The 14,819-nt window shown below is 55.2% G+C and overlaps 1 protein-coding gene and 1 long non-coding RNA gene across 3 annotated transcripts; one reads left to right on the forward strand and one right to left on the reverse strand.

Moving 5' to 3' along the window:
* Positions 1 to 1,403: 1,403 nt before the first annotated feature.
* LRPAP1 (LDL receptor related protein associated protein 1) lies at positions 1,404 to 12,558 on the reverse strand. Of its 2 annotated transcripts, none has more exons than XM_063128344.1 (8): positions 12,368 to 12,558; positions 8,717 to 8,861; positions 7,254 to 7,378; positions 6,090 to 6,210; positions 3,120 to 3,281; positions 2,568 to 2,650; positions 2,154 to 2,330; positions 1,404 to 1,814 (listed from the first exon to the last, which is right to left on the reverse strand). In XM_063128344.1, the coding sequence occupies exons 1-8, from the start codon at positions 12,533 to 12,535 to the stop codon at positions 1,749 to 1,751; spliced, it is 1,047 nt and encodes a 348-aa protein (XP_062984414.1). In that variant the 5' UTR covers positions 12,536 to 12,558; the 3' UTR covers positions 1,404 to 1,748. The 2 variants fall into 2 exon arrangements, with proteins under 2 accessions (XP_062984414.1, XP_062984413.1); XM_063128343.1 differs by having other exon boundaries at positions 8,717 to 8,864.
* A 547-nt stretch (positions 12,559 to 13,105) lies between these two features.
* LOC134400396 (uncharacterized) lies at positions 13,106 to 14,159 on the forward strand. The gene is made up of 2 exons (XR_010025578.1): positions 13,106 to 13,354; positions 13,855 to 14,159. It is a non-coding gene; the product is annotated as an uncharacterized LOC134400396 (long non-coding RNA).
* The last annotated feature ends 660 nt before the right edge of the window (positions 14,160 to 14,819 follow it).

Raw genomic sequence — 14,819 nt, forward strand, 5'->3', positions numbered from 1 at the left:
AGCACACCTTCTCTTCTCTCTGAAAGACTGGCGGAGGAAGGAACAAGCTACTACTTGTGATGGGCTAGACAGCCATCTGTCAGGGATGCTTTAGGGTGGATTCCTGCACTGAGCAGGGGGTTGGACTCGATGGCCTTGTAGGCCCCTTCCAACTCTGCTAGTCTATGATTCTAGGTAGAGCTTTGCCAGCAGGGCTGAATCCGCACACGGGGCCATAGCAGCTGCTACCCGGCTGGGCCTTCGCTGGCCCATGCCTTGGGGAAAGGAAGCCACTACCCCCCCCCCATCCATTGCAGCCAAGGGGCCAGCCGAGAAAAAGGGCTCCGGGGAGCAGGCTTGGCAAACGTCGCAGGACGTTGTTTTCATTGTACTGGCAAGACGAAACACCTTCATCTCATTCCTTTATAGACTGCTCCCATACATTCAGAGATCAAAGAGACTAATCAAAACCAGGAATTGTTAAAACAAATGAAGATGATACTACAGTCGCTAAAATGCCAATACTACATGTAAATGTGTTGGAATCCTCTCTTATTTCAGCCTACACAATCCACGTTTGAGCAAAAGCTGCGGAATTTCAGACGAAGCCAACGCTGACCCCACCGCCCCCACCTGGAGATTGGCTCGGTGCCTCTTCCTGTGCGGAGGCAGCCGGCCCACTGTGCCAAGCAGATGCCCCGTCCCCACCCTGAGCCCCCTCCTCTGCCGTGGCCAACCGCAGTGAATGGGAAGACTGAGAGAGAATGCAAAGCACAGCAAGGCAACGTAGCTGCTGGGACTGTGACCACGGGACCGTTTCCCATTTTGTAAAAGCCACGTGCAACGAAGACACGGAGTGCAATGGTCAGTGCCACACCTCCCTTCCCACGCCCAGCCCCAAGGACCCCCACCTGGCTGACACTTTCCCTCCTGGAAAACTCCCAGCCCTTTGGATCGAATTCCCAACGCGGTGCCAAGGAAGTCCATCCCTCAGCAGGTGGTGCTTCCGTTGAACTGATTCCCCCAGAAGCCCAGCGGTGTCACACACGTGGCTGGGGGAAACCGAGTGCAGGAAAGAACGCGAGACGGCGGATCCACACCGTCTGGTGGCGGCAGGAGCAAGAGCAGTGGCAGCCCTTGGGGCAGCCCTCGCTGCTGCTGCTGCTGCTGCCGCCCCCCTCCGCCTCCCCCCGGCTCCTCTCAAGGAAAGAGCAGGAGGAAGGATCCTGGCCTTTGGCCAGTGGCTCTTGGGCCACTCGCCTGCCGCACCTCAGCCTCTCAGCACAATCTTATGCTGGCAGGAGAGAGAGAGAGAGAGAGAGAGAGAGAAGACGGGCTTCCGTGTCCCAGCCGAGACCCGCCGCGTTGCCCCCCACCCCCTGCGTCACTCCTGTTCCAAGCCCAGCAGGCTCCTGGCACGGTCTCATTTTCATTCTTTATTCAAAACGAGGAATGAACACCGTGGAACAAAACCCCCTCCCTCCCAACAGCACTTTCCAGCAGCTCAGCGAGTTCTCCTCCATGGTCTTGTCTTCCTGGATGCTCCGTCGTTTCAGAGGCTGCTGTTTCGTCTGTCAAGGGTTTTATCATAGGATTTACAGAGATGCCGATATGAAAGAGCGACTACAGAGACCAGGAGAGCAACTAAAAACACAGCAGGAAAAGACATCTTCTTAGACAATTTGCATCAGAATTTCACATCATTGTATAAATCTCAGGACGTAGTCAGTGCAGGCATCGTACAAAGATCCCACTTCAACAAGACAGTTTCAGAGTTCATTGTGTTGAAGGCCTCTAGAAATTCTGCTAGATAAGTCTTGCAGGTGCTTCTTGACCTGAGGGGACAAAACTATGTTCATTTCTGCTAAAAATCATATTCTGGTTTTCTAAGCAGAAAGCCCAGTCAAGGTGCCTAAGCGGGGAGGCAAACCTCAAACCGTGGCGGACTTTGTCTTCTAATGGAGCTGCAGTCCGCACCCCCCTGCCCACCTTTCACAGCAACAAGCCACATTTAGACCTTCCTTCCACACATCTGCTGCATGCATGGGGGGGGGGAGGGCGGCTGCCCCCACCATTGAGCTCCACCTGTTCAGCGGAAGGTCTGAGCATCCCAGGTGCCGTGAGAAGCCACGGGGCGAGACCCGGAGCCCTCCCCGTGAGGAAGCCCCACCCACCTTGTAGCCCAGCTCTTTCGTCTTCTCTTCCAGCATGGAGTATTTCTCCTTGTTCTTGCTGATGTGCTCCTCGTCTCCCGTCCCCTCCACGTGCTTCAGCTTCTGGTGAGAGATCTCCAATTGCTTCTGGTAGTGGTGGTGCTTCTCCACCTTCGCTTCGAAGTGCTTCAGCTCCTCCTAGGGCAGTCAAGGTACACGCGCGTCAGGCGCCTGGCGGGCCCTTGGCTCCCAAACCTCGTTCCTTATTCATGCAGCCCGAGGGGGTCAATGGGAGCTCACTGACCCCACGGGTTGGGAAGCAGGGAGGGAGCAGCGACGGGGCTGCATCTCACTGGATAGGATGCAAATAAGAGTATGGAGGGAATCAACATCCACCCCGAACAAAGGAAAAAACCCAGGTTATAGCCAACGCACCCGCAGCGACTCGAGCTCTTTCTCCGTGAAGTTGGTTGATTTGGCCATGTCCCACAAGTCAATCACTCGGGGCTCGTCGAATTCTGGGGGGGACAAAGGAAATATCGTTCTGAGTCAAAATGCAGCTCCAGAGCCAATGGGATTTACTGTGATTTGTTCAGTGCTAGTAAATACTCGTGCAAACCACAGGCGCTGACCTTACGGCTGGTCATAGAATAGAACGATAGAATAGTAGACTCGGAAGGGGTCTATCAGGCCACCGAGTCCAACGCCCGCCCGCCCACCCCCCACTCAATGAAACCTTCCCCACTAGCAAACCACGACTAAGAACCTGGCCTTGGCTCCATTTGCTTTCCATTGGGGAGAGAGAGAGAGGGAGGGAGGGAGAGAGAGAGAGGGAGAGAGAGAGCGCACATGGGAGAGAGGGAGGGTGGGGGAGGGGAGCATGTGGTGAAGCTTGTGAAGGCCTTGCCAGCCATTGGCCGAGATCCGCCTCCACCCCACCCAGACGCTTTGTAAGCCACGAGGGAATCCCACAGGCGGGAGCCGCACCGCTGGTGGCGTCATAGCCCTGGTGGCTGACTTTGCGCAGGCGCTCAAAGCCTTGGCTGATGCTGTGGAGCCGCTCCTTGAGCTCCGAGTGCTTGCGGTGCAGAAGCTCCTCCTTGCGCGGGCTCTCTTCCTCCAACGAGCTGATCATATTTTTCTGGATGTCTGGAAATGAAAAAGTAAGTCACCAAATGTAAGGAGACTTTTCCTCCCTCTCCCATAATACTGGAACACAACGGGGTCATCACGCTCAACATCTAAGGTCCTCTTCCGAGTGCCTACTCCGAGGGAAGCTTGGAGGATGGCAACAAGGGAGAGGGCCTTTTCGGTGGTGGCCCCCCGACTGTGGAATGATCTCCCCGATGAGGCTCACCTGGCACCAACACGGTTATTTTTTAGGCGCCAGGTCAAGACTTTTCTCTTCTCCCAGGCATTTAACACCATTTAACAACATTAAGTTTGTTTTTTAACAGACCCCAGAACTGTTGTTTTTAAATGAATACTGTCGTTTTTATACTGTTGTTTTTCTGTTTTAAAATTTTGTATGATTTTTAAATGTTTACTGTTTTTAACTTTTGTAAACTGCTGAGAGCGTTGGCTATGGGATGGTACATAAATGTAACAAATAAATAAATAAATCTTCCCAATGAAGCTGATGGGTGGGAGATTCAGGACAGACAAAAGGAAGGACTTCTCCACACGGCGCAGAGTCAGGCTATGGGCTTTCACAAGATGTAGCGACGACCCCTCAATCTGGATGGCTTTAAAGGGTGGAAGGTTAGACAAATATCTGGAGGAGATGACTACTAGTTCCGATGGCTCTGTGCGACCTCCAGTATCAGAGGCAGTGTGCCTACGTGCACCAGCTGCAGGAGAACATGGGCGGGAGGGAGCTCTTGCACCCGTGTTGTGCTTGTAGGTCCCTGGTTGACAGCTGGTTATAGAGTCACAGAATAGTAGAGTTGGAAGGGGTCCAGAAGGCCATCGAGTCCAACCCCCTGCTCAATGCAGGTCGGCCACTGTGCAAGCAGAACACGGAGCTAGATGGGCCCTGGCATGGCTCTTCGTATGTTCTTATAATTCTATATTCAATGTTATATAGTAATGTTTGCAAAAATATTGGGCAAAAGGGTTGATGCTCAGAATCAGAACTGTGTGACTACCCCGCCCCCCAGATTCTGCAGGGGCAGCATCCATCTGGGCTGGCCTTTGAGTGTGGGTACTCAAGAGCGCCTCACCCCCTTCAGCAAAGAGCTATGTGGGGCAGGGGTGGCAGTGGCGGCAGCAGCGGAGACCATGTCAATCCAAGAGGCCGTAAAGCACCTGGACGAGACCCCCCTCACACGAGGCAACATTTGGGGGAAACAGTACTAAAGACCCACCAAAGAAAGACAAAGGGAAGAACCGTTCTCAGCTCTGAAGTAGAATCATAGAATAGCAGAGTTGGAAGGGGCCCCTAAGGCCATCGAGTCCAACCCCCTGCTCAATGCAGGAATCCACCCTAAAGCATCCCCGACAGATGCTTGTCCAGCTGCCTCTTGAAGGCCTCTAGTGTGGGAGAGCCCACAACCTCCCTAGGTAACTGATTCCATTGTCGTACTGCTCTAACAGTCAGGAAGTTTTTCCTGATGTCCAGCTGGAATCTGGCTTTAAACTCTAACATCAGTCTGAGGTTTGCTGTTAAATTTACCAGAGTTCAGTATTTTCAAGCTGAACTACTCCTATTGCACCAAGTTGCAGAAGCTGTTGTGAGATTCTGCAGACAATCTGAAGCAATATCTGAACTGAGAAAAAATTGGGTCTTCGGAGACAAAAGAATTCCTGCCATATAGATGTTCTGCTTTCTGGTTGTCGATATTTTGTTAGCCATGCTGGGGAAAGATCTCCCGTCCAGGTGCTTTCTACATAAAGAAGAGTAACTCTAGGCTCAGGGGCTCTCAGCCAGCCTTGCCTTTTCTTCTGACAACAAGGCCCTTCTAGCCACGGACAGGACTGAATCCCCAGCAGATTAGAAAATGGGCAAATCCTTTCATCTCCTCGGAGCTTTCAAGCCAACCATGGGGCCCCAAGTCCTCCATTTAATCTCTCAGGATGCTGGACTGGACGGAGCCTTGGTCTCAACCAGCAGGACCCATCTATTTTCCACCTCAGGCCTTGGGATCGTGGGGGCATAGGACAGACGGACACTGCCGACTGCACATTCTGTTTTGGGTTATATTGCTTCACTGTTGTATTATTATATTCTATTATATTTATGTTAAGGGGGCATCTAATGAGCCAAAGGCAGGTCTAAGGATGCGAAGGCACAGATTCTCAGGGGTGCTGATAAAGCGCAACAGACAGGCTCTCTGCACTGGACGTGAAGCACTGACGGGCAGAAGATGTGTCTCGTGCCTCCAATTCTTCCCCATCCGTTGCACAAACCTGCCCCTCACCCTTCATGGGACGCTTTCTCTCTTCATCCAGCCAAAAGCATCCTTTAAAAAGCATAACAAAACCAAGCCACAGAAAAATCTGTTTTTAATAGAAAAATCCCCACAAACACTGAAGGGCGTAAGATGAGGCAGGGCATAACGCCGCCTGTCGCAATGCTGTGCTGACGCAACTCTGGCGCTCCTGCCAACCCCTCTCAAGCATATTTGCAGGAAGTTTTCCAGTTTAGCCACTGACTAGAAGAAAGCCAATTCAGGGCAAGGAAAAAATGTTTATGCCTGGCTGGCATTTAACTTCTCTCACCTGACGTTATCTGCTTTCACTGTGTCATTGCTTTATTCCATTGGGTAGATCGGTTCTTTTCTGTTGTATTGTACTGTGGTTGTATTATTGAAGGATAGCGTATAAGCGTAACAGACAGACAGGCAGGAGCTGAACCCTGGGGCTGCGGGTTCAAATCCGCCTGTGTGGATGCGGCCTCGCCCACAAATGCTCTTTGGCCTCTCTGCCCCCAAACCCATCAGGCAAACTTTCAGGTACCTTCCGTTCGACTCACGGTCTCCAGCAGGATATTGTATTCATGGACTTTCTCTCTGTGGTGTATGAACTCCCTCCACAGTTTATCCAGTTCCTCATCCGAGAACTTCCCTGAGGATCTGGCCTTGAAGACAGATGCAAGGAATAAGAATCTCCATACTGGCCACATGAAATTGTCTTAGGGAAGGGATTTCACATTTTATGGAATATCCTGTTTTGGCAGGCACTGACTGTGATGTGGGATGCATATTTCCTTGGATTATCTTGCTTTATGAAGCTGAAGAGCAAAAGGAAGTCCTTCTTCACACAGCACAGAGCTAAACTATGGAATTCACTTCCACAAGATGTAGTGATGGCCACCAATTTCGAGGGCTTGAAAAGAGGATTAGAGGCAAACTCCCGGAGGATCAGGGCTTCCGCTGGCTTCTGGTCATGATGCACACCCATTTCGACCTGCATTATCAGGGCCAGGGGGGCTCTGAATACCAGCAGCTGGGGACCATGAGCGGGGGGGGGGGGGCTGGGGCTGCTGTGCTCATGCCCTGCTTTGGGGGTTCCCACAGGCAGCTGTTTGGGCCACGGCGGGGACAGAATGCTGGATGAGATCGGCTGCAGGTCTGATCCAGCAGGGCTCCTCTTACGTTCTCAGGACCTATTAATTACTTTTTCCTGGACAAGGAAACCGAGTTTTGTTGCCAGGCCATATGCCTTCTGTCCCCCCGGGTCAACGGCCAGCAAAATTCCCCAAGGAACTATTCCACAATGCCAGGGCAACTGCCCTTGATGAAGGGAAATCCCCCCTAAACCGCGACGCCTGAGATTACCATCTGTCAAGTGCCACCCATAACCATGAGGGCTCCAGACAGAGTGCCAGACATTCTCTCTGCCTCCACTTGGGTGTCAGGTCACTTAGAGAGGGGGATTTGGGGAGGGGAGAGAAACAAGCAGAGTCGTGTGGAAGTGACGTTGCATCCGCATTCACCACGGCAGGCCAGAGGCAAAGCATTGCAACAGGGCATGTTGGAAAAGTGAGAATGTCAAAGGTTCCTCCTTTGATGGCAAAACTAACAGAAGAACTGAAAACAAAAGCCTCCCTGGGGAACAAGGACGCCCTTCACCCCCACCCCCACCCCCACCCCCACCCCCGCTTGAGAACTCAGGCCCCACCTTGTTCCACAACTTCTCCAGCCGGGGGTCGTCAAGCATATCATTCTCCAGGCCGTCTTTGATGTAATTGGTGGCCCCCAACGGTGCATCTTTCTTTCCGTTCATTCCATATTTAGCCATAATTACTGAAGGGGAAACAGAAGCCAGAACAAGCAGTGCAGCAGCAGCCTTCAGCCCAGGCCAAGGACTTTGCCGGCATGGTTATTCTCCAAGAGCCAGGACAGGATTGGTGGAGCAAAGCAATGCCCACGGCCAAGAGGACCACTGAATACATATGAGTGACGCATTAACTGTTATGAGGTCCTGATGTGCTTTTGCCTTGAAAAACTGAAAACACATGGGTGGACCGGGAAGGGGTGTATATGTGGCTCTAATGTTCTGCCAGTTCTTGAGCATAAAGCAGGTGGGGAATATTTACACCCAAATGGTTTAAATTGATGCTATGGGAGCAGGGCCCTGCTCCTGTAGCACCAACCGAGGCTTCTGCGTCATCACCAAGGACAGCCCCACGGACAATACATCTCATCAATCCAACCGGGAGGTCACCAGAGGATGGACTGCTGTCACCCGACCAGAAATGGCAGCAGCTGGCAAACACACTCTGTGCCACCGAGCCCACCTGGCCTATAGCGACAAAGCTGTTATCTAGGAGCATCCCCAAACTTTCCCAAAGAGGGAAACTCGAATTTCCCAGCCCTGAGAAACACCCGGCCACCATGACGGAGTCTTGCCAGAATTCATTTCCCATTTCCTGGCCTCCCTCCAGCTCACGACTGCATCCAGGCTCCATCCCACCCACCCCGTGCTTGACACTTCTGCTGCCTCACCTGACTCAGACAACAAGGACAAATGCAGCGGAGGGCCATCAGCATTCCGGTGGCCCCTCGCGCCAAGTCCCTGGATGACCTCGCCCAGGGGCTTCAGGTAGATGTTAAAATGCACTGGGGATAAACCTGGAACCCTGCGGACCCAATAATGCAAGGACTGAAGAGACAAAATGGGTCCATCCCCCACCCCCCCTTCTGCTGGAACCGACTCTGCAGGCAGGAGCGGGATGTGCCCAGAAGGGCTCCGCACCAGAGCCAACATGAACCAGGCCGTTACCTGAGAAAACCTAACAGAAAGCAAGTCAGGAGATCCGAACTGGAAGTAGTCCAGGGTTTGGAACCAGCTCCCAACAGTCAGAATAGGGAACGGTTTTTCCTGCCCAGGAATACAGGGGCAGCAAAAACAAACAAGCAACCTTTTGTGGCAGGCCCAGGTACCAAGAGCATGAAGGACGATGCCATGGCTACAGCGTCATTGACTGTACACAGCAGCCTCTCCGAACTGCTTTGCACGACTAGGCGTCCACATTTCCAGTGGGAAGGTGAAAAAGCAAGCTAGGCTGCTTTCACCCTTTTGTACCATCTCAGTGGCCCGGCTTTGAAACGCTTGGAGTACGGAACCATGTGATGCTTTACCATGCAGGTTGCGCCTAAGCTTGGCTTCTTTTTCCCCATCTTCATCCAGCCCTTCGGCTTTCAGCTTTTTCCAGCTCAGCTCATCCTTCTCTTGGATTTTCAGATCACTATGTAGCTCTGCCAATTTAACAGCAGAGAGATGAAGCTGCTGAAACAGAAGCGGGAGGTGGTGGAGAGTCAGATGCACAGGGAATGGCAACCTAGCCGTGTGCAGCTGTATCACACACACACGGAACGCTCTGCAGTGAAGGAACTATGCTGAAGGTGGCGGAGAGCCTCCGGAGGGCTTACGGAGCTGAATCAGGCACTGGGCGCCGGCAGCAGGGTGCAAGAGGTGGGGCAGCCCTTGGCTGCCACAAGGCAGGGCCCAGGGTCTGCCCACCTTGCTATCTATCGCCCGGGCCGAGACACATGCCTGAGAGTGACTTGGGATGGCGGCCTTCTGAACTCTCTCAGAACCGCTCCACTTCCCTCCAAGGCTCTCGACAACAAACTAGGTCTCTCCTTGGAAAGCACAAGATGCTCTTCTGTTCAGACAATCCACAGCCAACGGCCATGTCTACCGTCCTCTCAGCTGGACGGCCCATTCTATGCCCCAACTAGGATTGTAAGGGGCCAACGGGAGCTGCCAAACGGCAAGGCTCCCCGCGGCTCCTTCCCTGGGTATCGGGAGCCCCAAAAGGCTCCTCTCGGGTGTTTTGCGCCATAGGATGAGCGCTGTCAATTCAGGTGGATTTGGAAGAGTACTCCAAACAGAGTCCGCCCCCAGAGTGGGCCAAGGCCATCAGGAGCAGAATTTAAACCCGAGCCCCATACTGCATTTTTATGCAGAACATCTTTCATGGCCGACACTTACCGCAACCTTTAAATCTCGGGTGTGAAATATGTTCTACATAAAAATGCAACACGGGGCTCAGGCTGCACTGGGGGTCTTTGCAACACTGGGAGCAGAAGAAGAGTCCTGATGCTGGGTCAGGCCAAAGGCCCACCTAGTCCAGCATGCCACTTCCACAGGGGCGACCAGATACCCCAACGGGACGCCCAAGAGTGCCCCCCCCGGAGCTCCTGTTCCCCAGCAACTGGTACACAGAGGCATCCTGCCTCAGATACAGGAGGCAACCTATAGCCTTCATGACGTTGTCCAGCAAGGAAGTTAAACTATTACAGAAGTTGCACTTTAAAATTTACTAAATCTCCTAAAAACTTTCCTTCCCACTCCTTCCTCCATGGCTCTGATCCAAGAACGCCTTCCAGGCAAGGCGAGTAATATGGCAGAAGCTAAACCAGCCCAAAGGGCTCCATTCTGCATTGGCGTCCCAAGGGCTGCATTGACAGCCTGCCATACTTTGGGAAAGGGCATGGAGAAGGATCCTCTTTCAGGGTTTCAAAAGGTGCAACACGTAGAATCATGGAATCGTAGCGCTGGAAGGGGCCTCTAAGGCCATCGAGTCCAACCCCCTGCTCAATGCAGGAATCTGTGGATGCTTACATGGGGGACGGGGAGAGGCCGGCTCCTGGCTTCCCACTGGCTTGTTCCCACGCTGACAGACCATCCGCCACACTCGCCCCAACCGGAACGGCTGTCAGCATCCCCACTCTGATGCGGAGGTAGCAGGTTTCTATTTTATTTTTATGGCCACCTCCTCTGCCTTCCCTTGTTTTGCTTCTGGCCTCTCACCATCAGGACTCCACTTGCTGCTTCTCGGTGGCTGCTTTATTTTGATGCAAATGTGCCATTTAACTGAATTCTCCTGAGATAACCAACAAGCCATCAGGAAGCAGGATGGCTGGTAGGAGGCCAGAGATAAGGTTGCTGGAGCCAAAAGGGTCCATCTTTATCCTGGAAAGCAGCTTAGTGTGGTCAAAAATTGATGGAGCCCAGGTTAATATTAACATCTCTGACCGCTGTGTGTTCCACTAGAAGATGGGATCGTGTTAAAGATTAATATTGCCGCCAATCAATCAGTAACACCCGTGTGTGTGTGTGTATGTGTGTGTGTGCGCGCGTGCTCACACTCTGGCCCTTGCACAGGTCAGGAGAGCGTGAGCCTCGCAAAGGACAATGGTCTCCCTGCGGGGTGCCTGGTACTGGTCAATGTCCGGGGTGTGGGGTTGTTGGCTGCTCAGCGGGCATGCTACAGCCAAGCCCACCTTTCTGTCTAAGGCACCAGCATGATACAGAATCCAGGCCTTCTGCTGTGTCATGCTCCGAGATGCACCGGAGACCCCAAGAGGCCACCGCCAGCCTCCCCACACATCTGGGGCCATTTGGGTTCTTTGAGCTGTCCTGTAAGGGATGCACAGCCACAAGAGGGGCGGGTGGGCAAGGAAGCCCTGGAGCTGGCAGACAGCTCTGCTGAAGCCACTCTTAATGGAGAGCCTTTGTGGCAGCAGCCAGTGAGGAGCACACGGAGGAGGCAACTTGGGCAGCAAAGTCCCAGGATGCCAGGCATAGTGTGTGTGTGGGGGGGGGGGAACAGGAGGAGGGGAAAGGGAGGGAGGGAGGGGGGAGCCCCCCCCCCCCAGCCCAGTTAAACAATAAGGTGGCTAAAACAATCATGTCAGCAAGTGTCAAGTGAGGCATGTTGGGGCAAAAGGTCGCGAAATGCTGATGTGGCCTGAAATGGCAGTGACTGGCCAGCAAGGGCCATTGTGGGCACATGGTGGACGGCTGGCTGGAGGCAGCAGAGGAGAAGCCAAAATACAAGTTGAGGATTGTCAGGACAAGAGAGGAAAATAAAACAGCCGACATCCATGAGCAGCACCGCTTACAGCACCTAAGAAAGGGATGTTGTAGCGCTGCAAAAGGGCAACTGAAACGATCCAGGGGCTGCTGCAGCAGCAGCTCCCCAAGGAAGGAAGGAAGGAAGGAGACAACCGCTGGGATGGTTCAGCTGGGGAAGGAAGGAAGGAAGGACAGAGGTGGGCAAAACAATGCCTGGTGTGGAGCACGTGGACGGGGTGGGGCCATAGGGGTGTGCCCAGGGGTGCCCAGGCACACCCTAATGTCCAAAGCAATAAGCACAAAATTGGGGGCCCATTGAGTAGGGATCCAGAGGAGGATCCGGCCGCAACAGGAACGGTCCTTTGGGTCTCCTGCTGCCACCAAACAGCAGCGGGAATGAAAAGGAACCGCTCTGCTGAGGACCTCTCTGCCAGGGGCAAGGGCTGAATGCGGAGTAGAGAGCATCAGTGCCTGCAGTGTTCAATCAATGAACGATAGAAACAACATCCTTTATTTTGGGTATACAATAAATGTTCACCTTTAAATAAAGCCACCCAACCCTGTACCCCCCCCCCCCATGAAACGCGCTGCGCACGCCCAGGGGTGGGGCACATCCCCCCCGCCAGTATCAGCACCCAGGGGGGCCACGATCCCACTAAGCGGATACAGGAGAGGTGAAAGGCGGCCCTTCGCGGAGCACGCGGATAAATGGGTCACGGGCAGCTTTGGCTTTAACCGGGGTGGGGGTGGAGAAGCTGCTGGAGGCCTCCGACGGCTGCTGGTCCTGATGGCTACACGGGGCTGCTGGGGAGCATGGGCCTCGGGAGGGTCGCCTGCCCTGGGCGGCCCGGGGGCCTGATCCGGCGCAGGGCTCTGCCGCGGCTGCTGGGGCTGCCCCGACCTGCCCGCCCGCCCCGCGGACTCACCCGCTGCGCCTTCTCCCAGACCTGGTTGAGCCGCACCAGGCGGAACTGGGCCGGAGCGGCGGACCCCGCGGGCCCCTCGCCCCCGGCCGCCTCCTCGTTGGCCGCCCGCGAGTACTTCCCCGCCGAGGCCAGCAGCGGCGGCAGCAGCAGCAGTAGCAGCAGCAGCATCTTGCCCGGCGGAGGACGGCCAGGGCGACACCGAGGGAGGGAGGGAGCGGAGCCTCCCAAGCAGGGCCGCCCGGGGCATCCTGGGAGCGGTAGTCCGGAAGGCGGCGGCGGCGGCGCCCCTCCTCGCGTTCCCATTGGCCGCCTCCGTGATGCGTCGACGTAGGACCCGGATGAGCTGTCGGCGAGGACGGAGCGCAGAGCTAGGAAAATGCAGACCGGCGCGAAGCCTGCCCTTAGGAGCCCCGCAAGCGCCTCAGCCTCGGCCTCGACCTCGGCCGCTCTGGCCACGGCAGGGAGTCGAGGCCGGCCTGAGCAGCGACTCCCGAGGCCCCGAGGGCGGCCCCCGTCCATCTTGTGAGAGCGCCCGCGACGCCTTCTGCCCCCCCCCCCCCCAAGGCTTCGGGGGCGACAAGGCAGCCCCGGGCCGGCTCTCGGGGTGCGGGAGGCGGCGGCGGTGCTGCTGCTGGGGCCGTCTCCTCCCGCCCCCGGGCTGCCCGTCGGGGGTCTGTGCCCGCCGCCCCCACTCGACAGCTGCCTGAAGGAGGTCTCTGTGTGGGGCGGGGGGGGGGTTTGGCGCCCCCAGGAGTCCGTCTCAACCCAGGGAGGCCGTGGAAGTGGCGCTCCGCCCCGCCGCCCCCACCTGGAAATATGACGATTGGGGCCACGACAGAAAAGGCCGTGTCCGTGCCTGGAAACGAACTTCCGGAGCAAGGCTTCCAGAACCCCCTTCCCTGGGTCTGCGAGGGCTCAGAGGAGCTGGGCTTGTGCAGGGTGGTCAGTGCGCGCCCAGGCGCCCTGCTCCCCTCTCTTTTAAAACAGGTGTGTACTTTCTTCCTGGCAGCTGGGATGGCTTCAAAGCCAGGCGGGAGCCTCTTGCTGCTGCTGTCGCCGCCACCTGACTTTCACAGCAATGCCTCTGGCTGAACCGTGGCCGTCCTGTTATGGTGGCGCCCACGACGGCTGCTCAGATGTCCATGTGTGTCCACGGGCCCAACCCCCAGTCTAGCGCTTGGGTGGGCAAACTGTAATGGCCACATGTTTTAGGCTTCAACCCTGAGTGTTCCTGACCTTTGGCCCTGCGGTGGCAGCGGCTTTTAGGAGTTGAGGTTGAAAACATCTGGAGATCTACCTCCTGCCCACCCCGGTCTAGTGTGTGCTAAGATCAGACCTTGACCTGCCTTCCTGTACTCGCCCCTCCACCCACCTGCTTTCCTTTTGGCCCAACCACGCACGCACACGCATGTCCACCTTCACCCGCATCTGGAGCTGTGTGACAGACCCCAAGTAAGCCAAACTGCACGCAATCCATCCTTTTGCAGGACGTCAAGGCCCCCTCCGATCTCACCCAACACTGGCGGTTCCCACCCTGCACAGCACCGCTGCTTTCCTTGCCCTGTGGAAGATGCCAGCTGTTCCAGTGCTTGATGTGGTGAACGTGCGTCCCCTGCCACCGCTCTAGACGTCTCATGCGTTTGTCTCAGTGGAGCTGGAATTGTGCTGATATAGAACGTTTTGCCCCAATCAACCATATTTTGTATTTTATTGGCTGTTTTATTCCGTTGGTTTATTTGAGGATTGGATAGGATACAAATCTAATTTTAAAATTAAAAATAAATGCTTTCTTTCTGTGCCTGGGAAATGGACACACCTCAGAAGCAGTGTGTGTGCACATGAGCGCATGCCTGTGACGTCCTTGATCCACCCCATTGATTGGGGAGAGAGGTGGCATTATGGATGACCTCTGAACTCTTATCTTTGGCCTGCCCCCTGGCAAAGAGCCATTTGACCCACTGCACCAGGGGGAGGGGAGGGGCCCACTGCCTTTCCCATGGGGAGGTCAGAGAGCACGCTGCCCAGGGAGTGAGGCAGGCCCAGGCGGGTGGGTGGGTGGGTGGGTGCTCCTCGGATGACCTTGAGTGGGCCTGTGAGTTGTATCTGAGAGGGAGGGAAGAAGGGAACGCTGCCTGGGGGACTTCCAGGGAGGCAAGAGAGGGTCCCTGCCTGCCCACGGAGGCTTCATCCAGCACTGGGGGTCTCCCTTGCCCTTCCGCCTCAGTCAGCCATGGTGAGCTTCATCGTGCCTGCACATGCTGTGGCAAGCCGTGAGCTGAAATGACCCAGGTGCCCGCCTCTGCCCGGCTAGTTTGAGCCTCTGGTTCTTCAGCAGATGCACACAGCCTCTTCTAGCAGGCAGCTCTCCTCTGCAGCTCTTGGCTTGGTGTGGGTGGGGGGAAGAGGTGGGTAGAAGCCGACCAAGACCTCCTCTCAGGGTCCAGGGCTTGAT

This window comes from Elgaria multicarinata, chromosome 6 (assembly GCF_023053635.1).
Source record: "Elgaria multicarinata webbii isolate HBS135686 ecotype San Diego chromosome 6, rElgMul1.1.pri, whole genome shotgun sequence".
Taxonomy (NCBI): Eukaryota; Metazoa; Chordata; class Lepidosauria; order Squamata; family Anguidae; genus Elgaria; species Elgaria multicarinata.